Genomic DNA, 23,640 nt, shown 5'->3' with positions numbered 1-23,640 from the left:
ATTTTCACACGTCTTTAAAATAGCGGGGTGCTCACAGAAGGCTGCCGGCTTCCTTCCACGATTTTTGACGCCATCTGTTTACAAAATGGAGGCAGGCAGTGATGATGGCGCTTTCGAGGCATTTTGTAAATGGATGGTGTCAAAAATCGTGTGAGGAAACTGGCAGCCTTCCAGTGAGTATCCTGCTATTTTAAAGAGGTGTGAAAACGACCCTTGTGTTGATAATGAAAGAAATGCAACAGGCCCAAAGGTCAAAGGTCACACAGGGTTCAGAATATTGCTGAACACCAAACTGAGGAAAAAATTGGGAAAAAAGGAATTGCCACATTTAAGTGAGAGGACAAGAAGAAGGCAACAGAGGGTGAAAGGAAAAAGAAAACATGAAAGTTTGTACGTTTATGTATACCTGCAAATGTATGATTATAAATTGTAATGTGATTGTTTTGAGTTTTATGAGTAATTGTTAAAAAATGACCAGTGATAATACACAACAAGTTTGTAGAGCTCAGATCCCCCCATTAAAGAAATTACCATTTAATTAAGTAACTGGATTCAAACTCCTCAGAGTTTGTTTGTTTTTTGGTCATGCATGTCAGGGTGTTAGACATATGGATCTATATTTTGAGCCATCAGCATGTATCCTAGTACTCCACTTGAAGCCATTTTTCACCCTAAGGAGCCTGCCTCTGACTTAAGTGGCTCTTGGTGAAGACTCCATAGGCTGGAGGAAGTCTTTAAGTCTCTGTGGAAAAGCAAGGGGCATTGAAGGGGAAATGAAATGAGAGAGTGACTCAAAGGCCAATTCATATGTTACAAAGTCCATGTGATAGACACACGGGCTGTCAACAGACACGCACTTAGAATTCCATTCTGGGAACTCAATTCCCAGGCATGTGGGCACCCGATTTGGAATGGGGCCACAGAACGTGAGGAGAAGCTTCCCCACCACATACTATTTTCTGCACCTAAAATGACCAGAGGAACTGTTATTTGTTCCACAGGGGAAATTTAAGTGTAGACATCAGTACATATAAGTTTCCCCAGCAAAGCGAACAGCAGCTCCCCAGAGGCATTTCAGGGCAGGAAAACAGCTCAGAGAGAAAGGTCTGTCACTAATTAGTCACTAAGGTCTCGATCAGAACTGGGCCTCCAATTACCTGGGAATTACATTCCCACCATGGAACTCCAGGCGCACAGTTGATCTAAAGTCCTTATGAAGACCATGCATGCCACGTGTGGAAATATTCCTGACAGGGACCTCATTGTATCAGAACAATTACAACATTTAGCCATGTTAGTGCTACACAGCATTTTCTTGCTGGGAGTTTCTGTGCACAATGTTGTCTCCAATTCCATTGCGGAATCACTGGCCTCATTCTACATAACTCTGTAGGTCTTTGCTGGTGCTATTCCAGCTATTGGACATCAGCCTCATTGAAGTAGTGGGTAAATACCTTGCTGGCAGCCAACAACATGATGGATATAAGGAGTGTATGGGGTGGTGGTGGTTAAAGACAAAGGTCTTTTGACAAAATTCCACCCCCCAAAGGAAGTTTTAGGTGGGATACAACCCACTGTATATTTCATTGTTTCTAGAAGAGAGATTTTTTCCCCAATCTAGCTGAAACTTGGGAATTAGGTTCCCCTGGATAAGGAGTACAAACCATGACAATTTTATCCTGATAGAGAAAGTAACAGCTGGCAATGTATTTCCCATTTAATATAAACGCCACTCAAATAACAATGACCCCAAACACAAATGGCATAATGAACTTAACCCAAGGTCAAATTAGGGTTTCCAAAGGGAACCAGGAGCCAAAAGGGTGGTGCAGGGGGGCTATGGGGGAGGCATAAAAGCAGAAAGGGAAACTAATTTTGAAATGACCAGCAGGGACTTAAAGGTTCTCATTAATTCCAAGCAAATGGATTTGTGTGTGATAACTGATACTACATTCAAAGAGACACATTTTGTTTGGGACATTTTTAAAAAACATTAAGGCAGTTCTCCCTCTCTCTATGTCACACTTAATCAATAAACAATTCTGCTTGAGAACATCTGCCCAGGTACTTCAGACTGCTTTTTAAAAATGCTAATATTTTAACTTAAAAAAGAAAGATAAAGCTCTTCTATTAGAACTCCCAAATTTCACAAGGATCATAAAGTGCAAGGAGATGCCGTTTAATATACAAGATCCTGGAGCTTTCTGCATGGGTTTTTCCCCAGTGGTTCTAGCCCCATATTGCTTCGATTTATCTCCTGAGTTCTGCATGCATTCTCTTGCCTGTAGCTTTTGCTTTGAGATTTTTGGTTTCCCTTCTTTTCCCAGTTCATTTGCGACTACTTCTACCCCGATCTTTTTCTGGAAGCCAATTATGAGTTGATTTTTTTCCTCGTGTGTAATGTTTCTTTTGGTTTTGTTTGTCACACCCACCTCCAACTTTTGATGATTGGACGCATCATTGAACCACTCCTCCTCTCCCCTTCCATTCCCCCTTCCTGATTTTGTTTAGATTCTTTTAAATTGTCAATTTCATATTGACAGATTGACCTACAATTGTAATAAGAGGTGCTGCAGGTTCTCTGAATTCTTAGCTTTCATTTTTCAAAAAGTCTCTAGCCCTTCTCATGCAAAAACTTCTGCATGTGTTCATGGACCACTTTGACCAAGTTACAACGATGGATATTGAAAGGATCCTGGCATCTGTGAAGGCTGCTACTTACAATTATGTAAGGACCACATATAGGAGCCCTTGAGGTCTATCATAAATTAGTCACTAACTCAGGGCATCTTGAGATAACCACTTAAACAGGTGGTTAGCTGACCTCTAATTAAAAAACCATCCCTGGACAAAAATGACATGGCCAATTATCACCCAGTCTCTAATCTGCCCTTTCTGGGAAAAGTGTTCAAGATAGTAGTAGCTGATCACCTCCAGGTCTTGAACAACTCAGGTGCTTTGGACTCTTTTCTGTCTGGATTCAGGCCAGGCTATGGGATTGAGATGGCTCTGGTAGCTTTAGCTGATGATCTCTTCCTGAATGTAGACAAAGGCCATGCTTCTTTGTCACTCCTTCTGGATTTATCTGCAGCCTTTGATTCAGTAGACTATGGCAGCCTGTTGAGGTGTTTGGAGGCAGAAGTGTGTATCAAGGGATATGCCTTGGACTGGTTAAATAGTTTCTCATAGAATGGAGACCAGCTAGCTCCAGAATGGGAATTACCGTGTGGGGTTCCACAGGGCTCAATCTTTCCCCCCGTGTTATTCAACCTCTATGTTAAAGTCTTCAGGAGAGCTCATTCGTAGCTATGGAATTGGATGCCATTAATATACAGATGATACCCTGCTCTGTATCTCAGTATCCAAATCATTGTGGGATGCAGTAGAAATCTTGGGTCATTGCCTGACAGCTTGGTCAAATGACTGAAAACAAACAAATTGAAACTGAACACAGACAAATGTGATTCCTATCTAGAAAAGCAAGTGAAGGCAGATGCAAAAATGCCTTCTGTAAGCTCAATCTTGCCTGGAAGATGGTCCCTTACCTCAGCACAGCAAAGCTGGCCATCTGGATTTTTGCCATAGGAACACGGAGACTTGACTACTGTAATGCACTCTACATAGGTCTCCCCTCTAAGTTAACTTGAGACTCCAGTTGGTGAAGAATACTGCAGCTCAGTTATTACCGAGACTAGGAGCATTAATATATTCCCATTCTGCAGTCACTCCATTAGCTACCTATCAGTTACTGGGCTCAATTCAAGGTATTGGTTATCACATACAAAGCTCTTTACAGCCTTTGTCCATCACATTTACGGGACTGCTTCTCTATGTTCCACCATAGCAGCTTCGCTCATCTGAACACGGGCTCCTGCAGGTGCCACTTTGCACATGGGTAAATTAACAGCTTCCCATTCTCTGTGGTGGCCTCGTCTTATGGAAAAGCCTACCTGAAGAGGTCAGGAGAACTCCTACTCTCCTAGCTTTCTGCAAATGATTCAAAACTTGAATTAATCAAGAGGGCTTTTTACTCAAGTAGGAGGGCTGCATTGTAAAGAAGTGGTCTCAAAGAGATGCATTAGTTTTAGTGATAGGGCTATCGAATTTATTACTATGTACTGACTGTTGCTGTAAGTATGATCCTATTCGGTAGTTTCTATGTTGTTTAATATGTCAATCTTAGAATTGCTTATGCTTCATTTCAGCATTTCTTCAACTCTGTATTGGATTTTTGCTTGTTTTAAGTATTTGTAGATTTGAATTTATAGACCCTATTACATTGCTTATAAAAATGTCTTTGATACCACCAATGTCGACTGCACCCTCACTTGAAAATCCTGATTATTTAAGATATGTAGAGTTGTGACTCCACAACTGTAAAAATGCAAAGGGAGGGCAGGCATGCAGAAGATCCAAATTGATTCCAATGTTTAGGGATCGATTGCTAAGAAAATCAGGAATAAATCAAGTATTTGGAAAAGCCCTCTTGGTGTTGCAAGGGGAATGCCACCGCAAAGGAATCTTGTTACCCTATCATGCTGCTGTTAGAAGCTACTCCTTATAATGTTGCTTTTATTTGGATGCACTTTTCAACCCTGCATACCATGCCCATACAAGTGGGCTCTTCTGTCTCTTTTCTTTCGGGTATCGAAGCTGGCTTCACCATTTGTCATAATATCAGACCACTCCCTTAATCTGTCTAAATTTGTGTCACTTTTCAAGGTTACTGAGGGATAAAGATGTAATAGGATACATTATATAAAGGGGTGGAAAGGATCTTGCCATGTCCCTGCCCCCAAAAGATTAATGTTGTTGCTCCTGTACAGCTAGGAGACAGTTGTCTGTCCAAGAGTGTTGATGGTTTCTCCTGCGCTACTGGCAGGTCTCCATGGAAAATTGTAAATCCCACTCTGAGTTATGACTGGCTGCTTCAATGCTGGCCTTAAACATTTTAAAAGGCTCTACTAGTTCCAGGACTTATTGTCTGGTGCCACGGGACTTAACCCCGGCAGTGCCGGGGCCCCACCAGGAGAGCCCCACCGAGGGAGAGCCCCTCACCCCCCACAGCAGCCCCACAACTTACCTGGAGCCCGGAGAGGGAGCCAGAGAACCCTGGAGCGGAGGGCTGTGGCCAACCGTGGCAGCCTGGCTGGGGGAAGCCGGAAAGGCTGCTGCAAACACCTCACGCTGCAAACTGCTGTGGGCCACAGTGGCAAGCCCAGCAGTTGACCCCAGCGAGGCTGCTCCCGGTGAGCTGGGGAAGGCTGGAGGCCGCAGAGGATGGGACAAGACCGGAACAGTGGGCGGAAGCCGAGCCGGGCCTCCCTGCAACGGGTGCTCGCATTTTGACAAAATTTGCTAGGTCTGATTCCCAAAACAAGGTTTTATTTAAGCGTAGCTCAATTCTGGATTACATAAGATAATAATGAAGGAAATTGTATCCCTGAACACAAGGAATTCATTCCCTTTGCTGAGTGACTGTGCTTGGTCCCCCACAATGCAAGAGTATGGGGCACACCATCCAGGGTGTGTTTCAGACAGACCTGAAGTCTACCACCTTCTTTTTAAAAAGGTTCAATCTGAAAGTCATCACTGAATGTATGTCAAGAGATCTCCCTCATCCCTTTCTTAGAGCCTCTAACATGGCCACAAGAAGTCACTGAGCTAATAGAGGGAGACTGACAGGTTCCATTTCTTCTTTCATTCCATTTAGCCCACACAATAAATTGGTAATTAAACAGAATCAGCAAAAGCCTGGCCTGTTTAACTGCCTTTGCCAACACTGCTATATTTGATGATCATGGCATAAATCCTTTCTTTACTGTGATGGATTTCATACTGCATACTTGGCCTGTTCCCAAGACAGACAATGGGTTGTTGTTGAGTCTGCATGAGATATAGACACAGAGGCAAAAGTCCGATCCCCAAGCAATTGAATCCTTTCCTTTGCCACATTATTTAAGAATGTAGTTAGTATTTTCCCAAGCATAAACAAACACTGAAATAAGTTCTCCTGGAATAAGGTCTGCTTTACACAATCACCTCAGAGTGCTGCTTGACAAAGCAGGTTGATTTCTTAAAATACTGGTTACACTATGAACTTTTTAACAGGGTGATATGGCCAATTTGCTATACACCCTGAGCAAACCTAAGCAGGTCTACTTAAAAGAAAGGGCTTACTCTCAGGAACATGTCCTTAGGATTGCATCCATAATGCCCCAAACATAGTTTCTTCCTAGCAAAGCTAACAATCTCAGCATTTAAGAGAGGTGACAGTTATGCTTTTTCCAGAGATGATGTGGTTATCCCACAAACAGCCACAAAATGTTAGTGTGACTGGACTTAGCCTGGACTAAGGTCTCACATGAACAATACTGATGTGCAAAACTCAGTGGCATCTGGTGTATCACAGATCAAACTGCAACATGGTCATAAACCCATAGAACATTAACAGGAGCAGAATTATTGCTTTTGTGCCTGCCAATGCAGTTACATGACTATCCTCTATATATGCTGAATGACAGCCACCACTCAAATTGGACTCAAGATATTACTACTTTCCCTGATGTTTTTATTGTGAACTACAATGGATCAAAACGAGCACAGCATCTAAAACACTGCAGTGCTTACTTTCCAATTTTACTTCTCAAATGATGACTGAGGGAACAAAAGGCCTTTCCAAACACAAAAGAGAAAGGCATCACAAGAAAGAGCTAGATATAAATAAATACTTTTTAAAACTGATCAGGAACTATCCCGTAGAGTGCCTTTCATTGGGCCAATTTTAGCAGCCTGTAAAAGTTTCCCAGCATCATTTTGGAGCTTTTACAAGTTTCTTTTCAAAATTAAACTTAGTATTTTGTAAAGTGCACTGTTAACTTTGTTTCAGCTCTTGACTATGGTAGCTTCCTCAGTCTTTTCATTTATACAGGTTTCACTAAGATTTATGTAGCCATAAGAAATATATTTTTGAGGAAAACAGGTAATATGAGTGAGACTACATATGCACAAGCAGTATTTTTGTATTTATAAAGACTGTAACATGCCTCAAGGCCTTCTTGGCACAGAAATTTACAAATCTAAATAAATAATAATACATGAATTTGGAAGTGTATAAAAGAGGTGCCTGGATTAGCCAGTAAATGATAAGCTAAACTCTTTTGTCAACTGATTTTAGTGCTTTATTTTAAGAAAAATAAAATGAATTTATTTAAAATAGTAATAATCTGAATGAGAAAAATAAAAAAAAATTCTCATGCAGTCTTTTAAATGGATTCTCTCAGTCATGATTTCTAATTATTGAATGATTGTATGATGAAAGGAAAGCCTGCTGAATTATGGAAGGGGGAGTATATAAACCACTTAGAGTGATTTTACAAATTACAAGGAAGCACTTGATGGAGGTTGTATGTGCTTGCAAAACCTCCCCTGTGATGAAACCCACAAAGTCTAGGTCAATGTTGAATTTAGGGATCTTGGTATGGTGAAGAACCCTTGTTTGCCACGTCCCCATATATGCCACTTTTGCAGCCTGGGCTTCCACAATACACACGAAGCTGCTCTTACTATCAAGCCTCATGTTGAGGAACAATCAGAATCCCCACTATCATTTCTGATTGCGCCCCACAATCTGTATTGTAAAAGGTATTTTCTAAGGCTTAACAGGAATTTTAAAAAGAACGGGACAAGGGCTGGAGAAGTGAAACGAAAGGTTTGTTTCCAATATGAACTGCCCAAAGAATATGAGATAGACTTGGGTATCAATGGAAAGAAATTGCTTTATTAATTAGAGAGCTCCTCGAGAAAACAGTAGACAAGAAGGAAGAAAACTGCAGACCAAAGAAGTTTATTGCTCAGGATTTGGAACATATCCTTCAAGAGATGTATACAATATATATTAGATGTGGAATCAGTTGACACCTGCTCTGCCTTACAAAAGAAAAGTAATTCTTTCTCCTAAAGGATGCCAGTCAGTCTCAAAAGAGCTTCTTTTAGGGTATCATAGTTTCTGGTATGTATTGGTTATCTTCCAGATTTAGAAACTGTTGGGCCATAGCCTAACGCGTCTTTGCCACTGTCTTTCCCAAATATTCTACTCCAGATCCACTAAAATGAATGGGGGCTATACAAAAGCATATAAATTATTCTCGAACAAATCTTCTTTTCTTCAGTGCATGGTGAAATACAAAATCCTTATTTTAAGTAATTTTAAGTAATGCATTTATGCATATCTGTATTAACTTCAGGGAGAATGTGTGATCAGCTACTGTCTTGATTTGCTTGAAAGTTAGTATGCGACAGCAAATGTATAGTCACATCCCTTTTACTTGTTTGGGTAGACTGTTGTAAACATCTCCCTGTATGGATCCCATTTCCCTGGAAGGGGTGGGCGATCCCCTGCTTTCACCATCCACCCCCCGCCCCCCGCCCGCCACCACTCACCTGGTCAGCAAGCAGGAAAGGCGTGGGAAAACGGGCCCTCTTGGGTGTGCTTCAGGGACAGCTCGACGACATCACTCCTGAGAGTGATGTCATCCTGCTGCCCTGAGAGCACTCCCATGCTTTGCTGCAGGACAATTTTGACCCCAAGCAGGTCCGTTTTGGCCTGTTTGAAGCCAAAATTATCCCTGCAGTGGAGTGTGCATGTTCTCCCGCACCTGCACAATGACATCACTTCCCAGGAGTGACATCATTGTGTGGGGGCACACGCACTTAGGAGGATCATGGGAAGGCCAGAAAAGTAAGCACCAAGTCCCCTGCCTCCCCCTGGGAGGCTGGGGGATCTGGCAACCCTATCTCTCTGCCATTTCACCTTGATATCAGAACTTTTGATCTTCTTTTTATTTTTATGCGGTAAATAATTCTGAATATGCAGGATGCTACCCATATATACATCCTTAGCTAGACACCTCATTGTGCTTGCTGTTTTCTCGTTATATAGCATAGCCGCAACTACAGCGTAATATCATAGAGGAGGATATTCTCCTTCCATTTTTTTCACTTGAGCATAGTTACTTGTGTATGCATGTAAAAGTGCAAGAATACTATATATGAACATAAGCCACTGGGTTGATGTTTTCTATTGTTCTTGTTGCATTATTTTGAAGTATGTAATCCACCCTGATTCTCTGTGAGAAAGACAGGCTATAATTTAAGAATAAATAAATAATAGTACTAGTGTAAAGAGCAGACAACACTCCCAAAAGAGAAGAAAGTGCATGTTAGTTGATAAGAATTTAAGAATATTTGTTTATTGACTGAGTTAGGATATATCTCAACCACCTTTCCGTATAAAGCGCTTAAGGTGGTTTACAATAAATATCCAGATAAAAATCACTAAATAACATAAAACCATCTAAACAAGGCACAGGGTCAGCTGTGTCATCCCTACTTAATCCAGTTCAAAGGCCTTCTGGAAAAGTTCTCAGTTTACTCAGAAGGCCCGTATGAATGGCACCAAGCAATTGCCCAGTTCAGGGGACGTTGCTAAAAGGCCACCCACGGGCCTTGTCCAATGTAACTTCTCTTAAAGCCATTTACTTCCTGCAGAATACATAGGTTGCAGGATCCAGGCAGGTTGATATGAGAAGAAGTGGTCCTTTAGGCACTCTGAGCCCAGACTATTCAGGGCTTTAAAGATTAAGCTAGCTTCTTGAATTGAGCTCACACGATTCTGCCTTAAACGGAGGACTTTTTTGCATGGGCAATTTTTGCCACATTTGGCTCCATATTTCTTCGAATTTTCTTCTGAATTCCAGATTATTAACTCCCCCTTCAGATTTCAATGCAGCATTTCAAGGGTTCTCTTCCGAGTTTTCTGCCTGTGTTTTTTCTGTGCAGGGGAAAAACTCGGAAGAGAACCCTTGAAACGCTTCATTGAAATCTGAAGGGGGAGTTAATCATCCGGAATTTGGAAGAAAACTCAAAGAAATATGGGGCCAAATGCAGCAAAACTGCCCGTGCAAAAAAAAGCCTGAGTCAGACCACTGATCTATCAAGGTCACTTCTATCGACCCTGACTGGCAGCAGCTCTTCCAGCTTTTAAGTACAGGTATTTTACATCACCTGTTAACTGATTCTTTTAACTGGAGGTGCCTGGGATTCAACCTGTGCCTTCTACAGGCAAAGCAAATGCTCTACTATGAGCCATGGCTACTCAGAAACAAAATAGTAGCCAATGCAGCTGGAATAATACTGATTTATATGGTCGCTGTGGTTTACAGATAGTGGTTTAATAATCTCCACTGCCTCCCTGAATTTTTCTGGGAAGAAGAAACAGATATGTGTTTCATTATTATACTGCTGACACTTGGCTTTTTAAAAGTGGCTTCATGAAAATGTTAAAAAGGACAAGGAGTAAGACCAATCATTGTGGAACTCCACAGGCCAAGGGGCAGAGCACAAATTCCCCCAATACCATTGTGACAGGTAGATTACAGAGCTGTGCCCTAGAGTTAAAGCAGCCAATGATAGCAGTGATCTGAGCCAGTTGACAGGAATTGTACCGGGAAAAGTTGGGTATCAGATCTTCAGTTAAGTTTCCTTGTTGATGGAACTGACTATACAAAGGTGTTACAGTAGGCCAAACAGAGTTTTGCTGGGCCTAGTGTGTAAATAGCAGCAGAGTGCTGTGGTGATATATTATAAACCTGTCTGAGAGAGTATTTTCCTGAGGTATGTACTGTGTAACTCCTAAGATCCCACAACTCCTGGTTAAGTGTTAATCTTTACTTCAGTTGTATTTTTTTAAAATAAACTTTGTTCTTGTTAAGTCTTTAAAAATAAACCACTCTGTGCCTGTCAGTTTTACCTCAGCTGTCAATTCAGGTTTGGATGGATTTTAGGGCTGCCAGTCCCCTGGTGGGGGTAGGGGATCCCCGACGCCCAGCCTCCACCGCCTGCCACTGCTTACCTGGCTGGCAGGGGGGGAAAGCATGGGAAATAGACGTGGCAGGCAAGGAACCTCCCAGGCAAGTGCACAGCAGGCACACTCCTGGTGGGACAATGACATCATTTCCTGAAGTGATGTCATCGCAGCTGGGAGCAGGCATGCTCTTGCACTTTGCCGGGGCCAGTTTGGGCCGTCAATAGGCTGAATTGGTCCTGCATGAAGCACAGGAGCACTCCTGGTGCCAGTGTGATGCCATCGTTTCCTGGAAGTGGCATCATTGCACCAGCACCAGGAGCGAGCGTGCATACAGGAAGAAGCCTAGAGGTAAGTGCCAGGTCCTCCCCTGCCCACTGGGAGGGTATAAGAACCTGGCAAGCCTAGTGGATTTATACTCAGGCACAGATCCTATGCTCTCAAACTGAGTTCTTTCTCTTTTTAATTTCCAGCTGGAAATTGCACGGTGACAGGTAGGAAAAATCCTGCACGCGGTGATTGCTAGCCTCCAGGAAGCTGTCAACCATCCTCTAGTATCTGCCCTTTGGGAAGGAGTAAAATCAATACAGTGCTGGAGACAACAGCAAAACTATGGATACCGACTTCCTTCTGCATAACAGTCATTGGCCGTTTCCAGATGGCTTACCTGCCTCCGGAACATTGCGCCATCTTGCAGGGAAAACGCGAAATATCGCGTTTTCCCCGCAAGATGGTGCGATGTTCCGGAGGCAGGTAAGCCATCTGGAAACGGCCATTGTAATGAGATTTCATCCCATAGTACTGAATATTTTTTTGTGATTAAAATATGTGAAGTGCCAATGATCCTATTTCAAGTAAGTTCTGTCATTTCTTTCCTATCTGATAATAAATTAGAGTAGCTGCTTGTATATAATTATGAATTTATCACTGTTTTACAATCATATTTACTTCTAAATGATGCTAAGGATTGCAAGCTATAGTTGTTTTCTTTCTTTAATAGCAGTTTTATTAATGGAACACATGTGGGTGAAAAAACAAGGGAAATGTCATTTCTTACATTATCATCGATGGCTGCTCAACATCTCATGACATTTAGAAGACAGCTCTGGTTTAATTACTGGTCTCTAAGCAATCATTAATGTTGAAACAATTCCTTTGTTTCAGGCATTGGAATCCATATAAGTATGTCCAGCTGCTCCTAAAAGACGACTTATATTTCTTTAGTGTTAAATAGTAGCTTCACACTGCCATCCTTTACACTGGTATAAGTCCACTGAAGTCAACAAACTTAGGAGGGTGTAACTCTGACTGGAATCCAAAGAGCATTTTGGGCTAGTATTTCCATCTGCATACTGGGGTGTGTCAGGTTTCTTCTTTCTACGCAGCTTAGAGATGTGAAGGGCCAGAAAAAAACCATGGAAAAATTGGGAGCGGGGGGATCACCATGGACTGTTTTCTTTTTTTTAAAATGCAAAAACTGGGAAATTTGGGGGTGCACTAAAAACCTCTTATGAAATATTTTTTCTTTTGGAGTGAGTGAAATGTAAGACAAGGTTTTACTAATTCAAAAATATGTATTGGGAAAAATTTTATACAAGACAATTTATGGCATTAGATAATGACAATTCCTATGGATACCACAGCCATATACAAGATATTTTCAAGGGTGTATGTGTTGTTAAAATGTGAATAGATTTGGTAACATTTTGTAAGCTATAATGTGCTTGCTAATACATAACTAAAGAGTTCAGTGTTTTCAATGTTCTAAAGTTTAAGTTGATATGGTAGCAATCCTATTGTGAATGTATGAAACTGCTGTGTCCAAACCACTCCCTTTTGTTTACTACAAAATTTGCTTTCTAATTTCAAGTTTTCTTTTTTCCTGTCAGAAGGCAAAAAGCATGATACTTGTGCTAAGGTTAAGCAGTCTGCAACTCTCTCTCAAGTACTGGATATACTTATAATTTTGCTTGTAGAAAACTAATACGCCAATAGTACAATTTTATATGTTATGTTTTAAATTATATATTTTCAGTGCAATCCTAAAAAGAGTTTAGGATTGCATTGTTTATGTTGTTAAAGGAATAAAATATATTTAGCTTTTATAGGAAAGTAATTACTGCATATATTTCAGTTCCTGCACCCCCCAAATTTATTTATTCCCAGGGAAAAAAAACTGGGAAAAAAGTTCCTCTATGCCTTGATTGATTAGATTTTTAGCCCGCTCTCCCCACAAGCAGGGTCAAGGCGGGTTACAATAATAAATAAATTACAACGGATAAAAACAATAAAATGACATCTCAGTACAAACATGAATTTTAGTGTTCCACATGGGGCACCCTTCCCCCTTTCCCTGTCCATCATACACAAAGGAAGAAAAGGGTGGAGGTGTGGGTTGGTGACACTCTAACTCCCCAAGCATGGAGTGGGGGGTGGGGCAGATGAACTTCAAAATTTCAAGCTCTTTCTGCTAAACTGGAGGCTTCTCCCAAAGTTCTCCCAGTCTTTAACAGTATCTTATCAGGAATTAGGTATGTATTACAGTCCTGCATCACTTAAAGTAAATCTCAATAGTCCTACTGTATACATGAAAACTCTCATAGTTATTGGCATCCAGACCTTAAGGTGTGTGCATGCCAGTCATGACTGTTCATGTTTATTATTCATGAACAATTTCTGACTGGTTAAAAATATCAGCAGCACAAATGTTGTTCAGATGGTATTTTTTACACAGTCTAAATTATTCACAGATCAGCCAAAGAAAGGTTGCTTTGGTGTACCACAAGACTTCTCATGTGTTGCATATTCACTAATCATAGGATCACTCTCCATTATTCAGTTGTGCCTTCAGCAATGAATGAGAAGGTTAGAAAGTTTACCTAAGTAGGTGAGAACAGGTAAGAATTTTATTGTTGATAACCAGGGCTTTTTTCTGGGAAGAGGTGGTGGAACTCAGTGGTGGAACTTGGGGACTGCACAATGACATTACTTTGGATCAGCTGGAACAAGAGGGGAGTTTTTAAAAGTTTAAATCACCCTTGGCGGAAATGGTCACATGGCTGGTGGCAATCTAAACTCCCCTCTGTCTGGAGATCAGGGGGTGGGGCCACTGGCCATGTGACCATTTTCAAGCAGTGCCGGAACTCCGTTCCACCACGTTCCAGCTGAAAAAAAGCCCTGTTGTTAACATTATAAATGTACAAACATGTACCATTGTCTATTAGTGTATGGACTTGCTAATGCTTATCTGGTCAGTCTCCTGTGTTGAAAGGAGAACTGTCTGTGGGTGGCCTATTTTTGATGTTTTCAGGGTTTCTTTATTATTAGTTCCTTATTATTATCTATTTATTATTATTAACGCTAACGAACATCCTGAAAGACTAATCAATAGAATTTAGTTCTATTATCTAGAACTTCCTGAAAGACTCATAAATAGAATTTAGTTCTATTATCTAGCAGTTTTTTCCAAATTATTATGGCTGTAACCTGGTTTATTGGAATCCATCAAAGAACTCTTACTGAAATAAACACTGAAGGGATGGCCAAATAATTATAGCTTTCCAACCTCCTCATTTGTATTAAGCCTGCAGTTTCACTTCTTAATTAATTTTAACATTTACACTAAACAAGAAGGCAAAACTTAGAAGACTGATGCTGAATCTAGCTATTTTCTAAAGCAGGCACATAACCCAATTCATTGAGTTATAATCAAAGATCAGCTTGAGCCAATTCCTGCTGTTTTTTGCAGGTATATCAATGACGTGACATGGCAGCTAACCTTAAATTTATGAAAACAATCTGAGCATAACATTATTTACCTGGTTCTACATAGGTTGGTTACTGATCTGATTTTAGATCTGTGCAATGGAAGGTGGTAAGCAGTGGGGTACTGCAGGGCTCAGTATTGGGTCTGGTGCTTTTTAACTTGTTCATTAATGATTTGGAGTTGGGAGTAAGCTGTGAAGTGGCTAATTTTGCAGATGAGACTAAATTGGTCAGGGTGGTGAGAACCAGGGAGGATTGTGAGGCACTCCAAAGGGATCTGTTGAGGCTGGCCGAGTGGGCGTCAATGTGACAAATGAGGTTCAACGTGGCCAAGTGCAAATTAATGCACATTGGGGCCAAAAATCCCAAATATAAATACACAATGATGAGGTCCAAACTGGCGGAGACTGACTGAGAAAGAGATCTTGGAGTCGTGGTAGATAACTCACTGAAAATGTCGATAAAGTGTGCGACAGCAATAAAAAAGGCCAGCGCTATGCTGAGGATTATTAGGAAGGGAATTGAAAACAAATCAGCTAGTATCATAATGCCGCTGTATAAATCAATGGTATGGCCTCATTTGGAATACTGTGTACAATTCTGGTCACCACACCTCAAAAACGATATTATAGCACTGGAAAATGTGCAGAAAAGGGCAACTAGAATGATTAAAGGGATGGAACACTTCCCCTATGAAGAAAGGTTAAAGCGCTTGGGGCTCTTTAGCTTGGAGAAATGACGACTGAGGGGTGACATGACAGAGGTTTACAAGATTATGCATGGGATAGAGAAGGTAGAGAAAGAAATATTTTTCTCCCTTCTCTCTACCTATACAAGAACTAGTGGGCACTCAATGAAGTTGCTGAGCAGTCGGGTTAGAATGGATAAAAGGAAGTATTTCTTCACCCAAATAGTGATTAACACATGGAATTCACTGCCACAGGTGGTGGTGGCAGCTTCAAGCACAGACAGCTTCAAGAGGGGATTGGATAAACATATGGAGCAGAGGTCCATCAGTGGCTATTGCTCTCTGTCTAGGGCAGTGATGCTCTGTATTCTTGGTGTTTGGGAGGGCAATCAGTGGGAGGGCTTCTAGTGTCCTGTCCCCACTGGCAGACCTCCTGATGACACTTGGTTTTTTGGCCACTGTGTGACACAGAGTGTTGGACTGAATGGGCCATTGGCCTGATCCAACATGGCTTCTCATGTTCTTATGAATTGTAATTTTCTTAAAGGAGGGAAAACATGTGCTTTAGGCTTATCCATACACACAAGATTTTGTTTAGGGTTACTTTGAAATCATTCAGAAAATGTTTCTCTTCTAATCTGTCATGAAACAAATAAACATCACCCCCCCACACACACACAACTGGTGCCTTAATAATAAATATTAGAGAATTAGGATGATCTGGGAGTAAATATAAATGCTTAATTCTATACATAAAACCATGGGGCACTTTTACGATGTAGGTTCTATTTATAGAATAAACTGAAATGAAATATGATTACAATTTTTGTCTTACCTGTTATCATGCTTGATATAATTAATGGTAATATGATGAGCTTAAGCATTCTCATTAAAACCTCTCCTGGAAATGAAAAGTAGTATTTGTCAAGACTGGAGAGTTTGCCATATTCCCGAACAGCAACTCCTAGTCCAATGCCTAAAAAATAGAGAGAAATATAAAATCAGATTGAGTATGAAGAAAGAGCAGCTAAATAACCATTTTGAACACAACCAGCAATTTTAATTTTACCATCAAAGCAAATGATCATAGAACTTAAAATATTTATTCTTTCCAGAGCAGCTTGATGTCAGTGGCAAATGATTTCCTGAGCATGAACAAATGAGGTTACTAAATCTTATGGGTAGTTAGAAAAGCTCCTTTCCGCTACAGGTGTCACTTATGACTCAACTCTGCCACTGGAGCATGTTCAAAGTATTTCTCTATGAAGTGTTCACAAGGTTCATGACAGATTTGAATTTTTTCCATCATTGACTGATATGTGGGATGACACAAAGAGCATAAAGAAGACATTTATTACGTATGTGCTGTAGACGTGTCATAAAAGCAGGGAGAGCTTTGGGTAGGGAAGGAATCCCACTGAGGTGCCCCCTTTTGGGTAGCAGAGCAATCTGAACCCCTCATGCCCACCTGGCATCTCTCTCTTCCACCTGCCCCCATATCCCTCAGAACAGAGTAAGTATTTACTGTCACCATCCTGGTTTGGGAATTTTGCTGTAATTTGGGGACTACCCAGGTTACCTTCCCTCCAATGCCCTGGGCAGCATCTCCCTTCACAAGGCCTAGATGTGCAACCGAGCCTGAGTTGTAAAAAGACCCAGCAAAATTTCAACAAGGCTTATTAAAGGATTCTATTTAACATACAAGCGGGAAAAAAGCAAGAAGTGGTTAAAAAGTCGCAGTTTACAAAAACATTGAACAGATGGCCTAAATCTTAGACCCAGGAAATATCCCCCTGGGGCTAACAGAATAAAGAGAAGCCGTGCAAGTAAAACAACAATTAAGACCTTAGTGACTATCTTAACTGGTTCCTAACAGTGCAATCCTTACACCTTTCTAAGCCCATTGACTTCAATGGACTCAGAAGGGTGTAACTTCGCTTACAATGGCACCATCATAAGTATCAGTGGCTAGACGCTGCATCAAGCCAACAAACCCATGCTCTCTGAGTGGGGTACATTTTCCTCATACACATCAGCTACCTTGCTGAGCAAATCCAGGAAATGCACACTGCACTTTTATAGAAAGGAAGGATTGATAGGTTTCTTGAGATTCCTGCTCCCCTTACTCAGGTTTGGTTATAATTTATCCTCCAGAATAGTAAAGGGTAAAGTAAAGAGTCCGGTAGCACCTTTAAGACTAACCAACTTTATTGTAGTATAAGCTTTCGAGAACCACAGTTCTCTTCATCAGATGCAGAAGTGATGTCGTGGTCCTAGGGGTCCCATTCCCCCACTTTCACCCTCTGCTCCCTGCGTTCACTTACCTGGCCAGTGGGGGAGGGGCTTCTTGGGTGTGCTCCCTAGGCGATGTGACGAAATCACTCCCGGGAGTGAGCCAGTTTGGTGTAGTGGTTAAGAGCTCCTCCACTTGAAGCCAGTTGGGTGACCTTGGGTCAGTCACAGCTTCTAGGAGCTCTCCCAGTCCCACCCAACTCACAGGGTGTATTGTTGTGGGGATAATAATAACATACTTTGTAAACTACTCTGAGTGGGCATTAAGTTGTCCTGAAAGGCGGTATATAAATTGAATGTTATTATTATTATTTTATGTTATCATACTCCACTGAGAGTGCTCCTGTGCTTTGCAGCAGGCCGATTTTGGCCTGTTTGAGGCCATGCCCTGTATGATGACATCACTTCCCGGAAGTGATGTCATTATGCTGGTGCAAGGGTGTGCACGTATGCAAAGCAGATCATGGGTTGGCAAAAGGGTACATGCCAGGTCTCCTGCCTCCCACTGGGTGGCTAAAGGGACCTGATAACCCTACATGATGTACACAACACCATTTTGAAAAATTTCTCCCCCCACCACTCCAGGTGGTGGCAGGCAGTGAGACAAGCCAGCAGGAGGCCTCCTACCATGGGGGGGGGACCTGGCAGCCCTAGAATATATAATGCACAAGGTCGACAATGAAACAATACATTAACAAGTAAAATGTAAGGATGGTAAAAGAGCCATGCCGTTACCCAAAGAGCAGGCCTCCTTGCAAGTTGGGGGGAATTAGCAACAAGTAGAAGCTTGTAAGAGGGGGGTAAGTGGGATATTTTGCACCTATGTAACGAGGATTCCTTCCTCTAGTGAACCCTTTCAATAAGCAGGCAGATGTTCAATCAAAAAGGGTTTTTTATTTAAAATACTACAGATCAATTGCACAAAAAACACACAGCTCACACAGCTAACTAGAATAAACAGGGAGGAAAGTTGGAGAGAGTTGCAGAGTTGGGCTTATAATTACCAGAAGACAGAGGGCATCCAAGGGAGAGCAGCTTCAGTGAGAGCAGCTTCAGTTTCCGGCAAGAAGAGGGACAAGGGGCTTAGCCTTAAACATACTGTCTGAGGGTGTGTGGAAGGTCCAGAGCGCACACACGTTTAAGCACATGGCAGGAGAGTCAGATATACTGTGAAACATGCCCTGAGGCAGGACTGAGAGTCTCTGCTCTAAATCAATGCCTTAATCATTGTTCCCAGGGTGGGACAAAGGCTTATAAAGCTGTCTCCGGGGTGAGACAAAGAGCTGGCGAACTGTCTCCAAGGTGGGACAATGAACTAGGAAAGTTTGATTAGGTCTTCCTGAGAGGAACTATAGATGTAAAAAGATTATTTGATGACCGACGATGGCTGGATGGGTGAGACTATACTAGGAGAGTGGGTAAGGATAGGATTGGCAGGGTGTGTGAATGGATTCATTCAAGTACTTCTGGAGACCTCCATTGTTCTATGGTTATGCACAACTCTGGGGTGTGGGGCTGAGTTAGTCTTACTTCACCTCTCACATTCCATTACTTTTCCATCTCCTGCCTAGCCAGGCAGCTTGTCTGTGTTTTAAACACATGAAGAGAGGGGCTTATGATATTTCCATATTCATAAGCCTTCTTAATATCATGAGAGCAAATGTGACCATTTACAATGGGTTGGATCCCACCAAAGATTTTTGCCAATTTCGCCCACCCTCTCCACTGCAGACCTCTAGTTCTACCTGCAGGGCTTTTTTTGAAGGGGAATGCCCCAGAACAGTGTTTTGGCAGCTCTAGAATCTGCCCATGTGATACTTTCCTCCTTCACCCCTGCAGGCTCTGCCCAGGAGGTTAAGCTGCTTTGAGTTCATTCTGCTTTCTTTTCATCCTCCCCCCTCTGTGTGTGTGTGTAAGTGTGCATGTGCATGTGTGTGTGTGAGAGAGAGAAAGAGAGAGCAAGTAGACGCTGCTCGGACCTGGCGAAGGCTCTGCATAGGAGGTTAAGCTGCTTTGAGTTCATTTTGCTTTCTTTTCATTCCTCTGTGAGTGAGTGAGTAAGTGAGTGAGTGAGTGAGTGAGTGAGTGAGTGAGTGAGTGAGAGACAGAGACAGAGAGCAAGCTGGGGCCCAGCACGGGCTCTGCAGAGGAGGTTCAGCTGCTTTGAGTTCATTCTGCTTTCTTTTCATTCCTCTGTGAGAGAGAGGTGGGGGGGGGAGAGAAAGAGAGAGCTGGGGCCCAGAGCGGGCTCTGCAGAGGAGGTTAAGCTGCTTTGAGTTCATTCTACTTCCATTTCATTCAGGGGTTTCTGTGTGCCTGTGTGCTGCTTTGAGTTCATTCTGTTTTATTTTCATTTGGGGGTGGGTGGGTGCTGCTGCGTGTGTATGTGTGCTGCTTTGAGTTCATTCTGCTTTCTTTTCAGGGGGTGGGGCTGAGTGTGTGTGCATGTGTGCTGCTTTGAGTTCATTCTGCTTTCTTTTCATGGGGGGTGGAAGCTGTGTATGTGTATGTGCCTGTGTGCTGCTTTGAGTTCATTCTGCTTTCTTTTCAGGGGGTGGGTGGGGCTGTGCATGTATGAGTGTGCGTGTGTTGCTTTCATTCTTTTATTGACTGAAGTTAACATTATTATGGTTTCCACAGCTTTTGAATGCAGATTGATTCTGTGGTAGTTAATTATATCAGTTATGGTTATTTGTATTAGTTAAAATATCAGTTATGGATATTCCAGTTTTATGCTAGGAATGGATAGCTGTGTCCAAGTCACAGAAGGCTTTCATCAATATATTCATCAGCATATAGGTGTTCTTATGTCTTAATAGCTATAACTCAAATGGTTCTCTCCACCCTCTACTGATTAACATCAATGAAATTGCAGTGGACATATGGGTGTCAAGTAAGTTTTTATGAATATTGTTTGTCTGGGACATTGGAATATTTATGAGCATTTCACAAGGTCACAACAGCTTAGCCATTGGTAAGGTAGAGTTGGCAGGCAACAATAAAAAAAGTCATTTTAAACTAAGTATAAATCTAATGCAGCTAAAGTTGAGTATCTTCTTTTGAATTGCTCCAGTAAAGCAAAAACCTTCCCTAAAAATTTGAAAATTAAATATTTATTAGATTAGGAATTTCAGACTCTGTGGATTTTTGAGAAAAAAATTGGATTTTTTTTCCTACGCTGGCAGAGGGAATCTGTTAGAATTTAGATTTGTGAGGTGGGTTTTGGATTTTAGAGGCCCCCTCCTTCTTGCATATTTTAAAATATAATTCCAAAAAAGTGAAACGTTTGGGAAAGGGAATGGAAGATTTCACTTTTTGTAGAGGATGCCGAAAGGAATTTTTCAAGCTTACTAACATTTATCTCATTATAATGCATTGTGCTAGGTTCTGGGAAGTGGTGTCACCTCTGGGAAGCAATGTCACTTCTGGGAGTGACGTCATCATGCATTTCTGGGAGTGCGCACGCTTTGCATGTGCACATATGGTAATACAGGGTTCCACCACCTCTTTTCCCAGAAAAAAGCCCTATCTACCTGCATGCTGTTACTGAGGCCCCCATCTACCAGAAGCAATATTTCAGGGGGCATCTGGGACTGCAGCAGGAGGAGAAAGTCATACTTTACTTGTTAGGAACCTTTATCAGTGGTAATTTTTATTCACAGGACATATAGCACAATATAGTAACTAGCTGTTTTGTATATATATTTTAAACCCAACTCAAGCAATAATAATCTGATTTTATAAACAAGTTTTCGTATGCAGATCAGCTGCAGCACAAATGCAAAGCTCAGTTGCAAAGTGTGAAGTGGGGAGAAAGATCTAATCTCAGCAATGAGTGTTGCATGGTCTAGTGCAGTGCAGACTTACTATGAAAATGTTAATAATTATGGTATAGGTACCATGACAGCTACACGGATCTTGGCCCACAATTACAACCTTGCAGAGTTTACTTATACTATCAATCTATATTCACAGGAAACTGAAGTTCTGCAGCAGTTTTGCCAAGTATTATGTAATTTGATGTGCATGTATATGTAGTTTTTGAGATAGCTTTCAAGGGCAAAAGACTGCATGTTCTTTCTCTCAGAATCTTTGTTTTTAATTATATCATCAGTTTGTACCAAGCAATATATTTTGTCAGACTACTTTAATTATTTGGAAGTGTTAGAGGAAGAATGTGTCTCTTGAACCTGATTTGAACTGCATGAAAATCAATTTGATTAAATCAAGTATTTTCTCATTATACTGCTGTATCTTTTTTGAAAATGTAATTTCTTGAGCTAGGTTTTCATCAAATCCAGTCTGTAACGAAGAAGAATATTGAGACAAAAGTTCAAGTCGGACTTTAATTCCAGTGACTAAACTGATACCATACATAAATAGTTGATCAGTACAGGGCAATGCTAGTCGAAAGAGAGAGATCCCCGGTAGAATGATCTTTTAAATGTAAGATATCAGCTGCTAGAGTCATTCCTATCTACTAGGGTGTTCGCTCACTGCTGTATCAGAAAATTTTGATGTGTATTCACGACAGACTTAGAGATTGGTTTAGCAGGTAATCCTTCTCCCTAGGCAATGCAAGTCTGTGTAAGGGATGAAGGTGGGGAGTGGAACTTTCAGTACTCTCCATCTCAAACTACAGTTTGTAGGATTCTTCACAGGAGTCTATGTTAGTTAAACTAGTATAAAACTAGTGTCACATATAAAGCCCCTGAGAGTAGGACCTATTGTATGGTGGGAACAATGCAATCTGATACATCTCTGTGCTTAACAGAGAACTGTTTACTTAGAAGTACCTGGAAGATTGATGACAACACTTACAGTGAGTGCAGTTACACCCTTCTAAATCTATTCATATCAATGGGCTTAGAAGGGTATAACTTTTTTAAAGGATTGCACTGAAAGGCTGATACCATAAAAGAACATTTATTTTGCATGTATTTTAGGCCTAACCACTCCTGTGTTCTTCAGATGTTAACAGAAATAACCAGGGGTCGCCATAAGTCAACTCTGACTTGAGAGCACTCACCACCACCACTGCCTTAAAGTAGTGCCATCAAAAAGAGTCCAGTAGCACCTTTAAGACTAACCAATTTTATTGTAGCATAAGCTTTCGAGAATCAAGTTCTCTTCGTCAGATGCCTGATACAGTCTCTGTATCAGGCATCTGACGAAGAGAACTTGATTCTCGAAAGCTTATGCTACAATAAAATTGGTTAGTCTTAAAGGTGCTACTGGACTCTTTTTGATTTTACTACCACAGACTAACACGGCTAACTCCTCTGCATTAAAGTAGTGCGCACATCCCTGAATCACAATGTGGTAAAACTACTGAAAAGCTGCTTTAAATCATTTGTGATGGCATGAAGAATTCTGCAATAAAGCACAATGCTGAAAAAAAATGTAGCAAAATACACCAGAACCAACATGCCTCCTTCTGATAATTTATTGACTGTAGCCCAGTGTGTGCAGTCTGTTTAATCCAGCTGTCCTTGCTAGTGGTGGTGTTGGGGAGGGGATTTCCCAGGAGCAGAGTCTACTCCCCTAATCCTCCCATCTCCCTTCCCTCTCTTCTTTCAGCAACCTTCCACTTGGGGCCAGAATACATGATATATGTGACATGAATCAGTACATGGGTGCTTGACCTATCTCATTGTCAGTCAGTCAGTAACCTTTTTATTGACATTTCATTGTCAAATGCAGGATCAATGTAACTCACCTAGAAAGTGTTATCCGTAGCCCCAAATGCTGCGAGGGAGTGAGCAGGGGCGTTAGACTCCCCTCCCATGCCATTTTCAGCATCAGACACAGGTTCAGGGAGAGTCTAATGAAGGGGTAAAAAGGCCACCATGCAGCTGTTCCTGCAGGCAAAAACAGCACAAGAGAAGCCTGATGCCTCTCCCCATCTTGCAACATTGGGAGCAGCCTGCAGCAACACAATATTTTCAAGGCGAGTTGCACTGAACCTACATGTGACAATGAAGTTGGTCGGGCACCCACGTACGGATTTGTGTCGTATGTATTTTGGCCC

The 23,640-nt window shown here is 41.5% G+C and overlaps 1 protein-coding gene across 1 annotated transcript in view; it reads right to left on the bottom strand.

The window, feature by feature from the left end:
• SLC1A1 (solute carrier family 1 member 1) overlaps nt 1-23,640 on the bottom strand; it is a 65,434-nt gene that overhangs the window by 20,726 nt on the left and 21,068 nt on the right. Inside the window, exon 2 of the mRNA XM_054986951.1 lies at nt 16,153-16,293. Within this exon, the coding sequence (XP_054842926.1) occupies nt 16,153-16,293 (141 nt within the window). The remainder of the gene's footprint in view (nt 1-16,152; nt 16,294-23,640) is intronic.

Source organism: Eublepharis macularius, chromosome 8 (genome assembly GCF_028583425.1).
Source record: "Eublepharis macularius isolate TG4126 chromosome 8, MPM_Emac_v1.0, whole genome shotgun sequence".
Classification (NCBI taxonomy): domain Eukaryota; kingdom Metazoa; phylum Chordata; class Lepidosauria; order Squamata; family Eublepharidae; genus Eublepharis; species Eublepharis macularius.
This window is presented reverse-complemented; position numbering and strand designations above follow the sequence as displayed.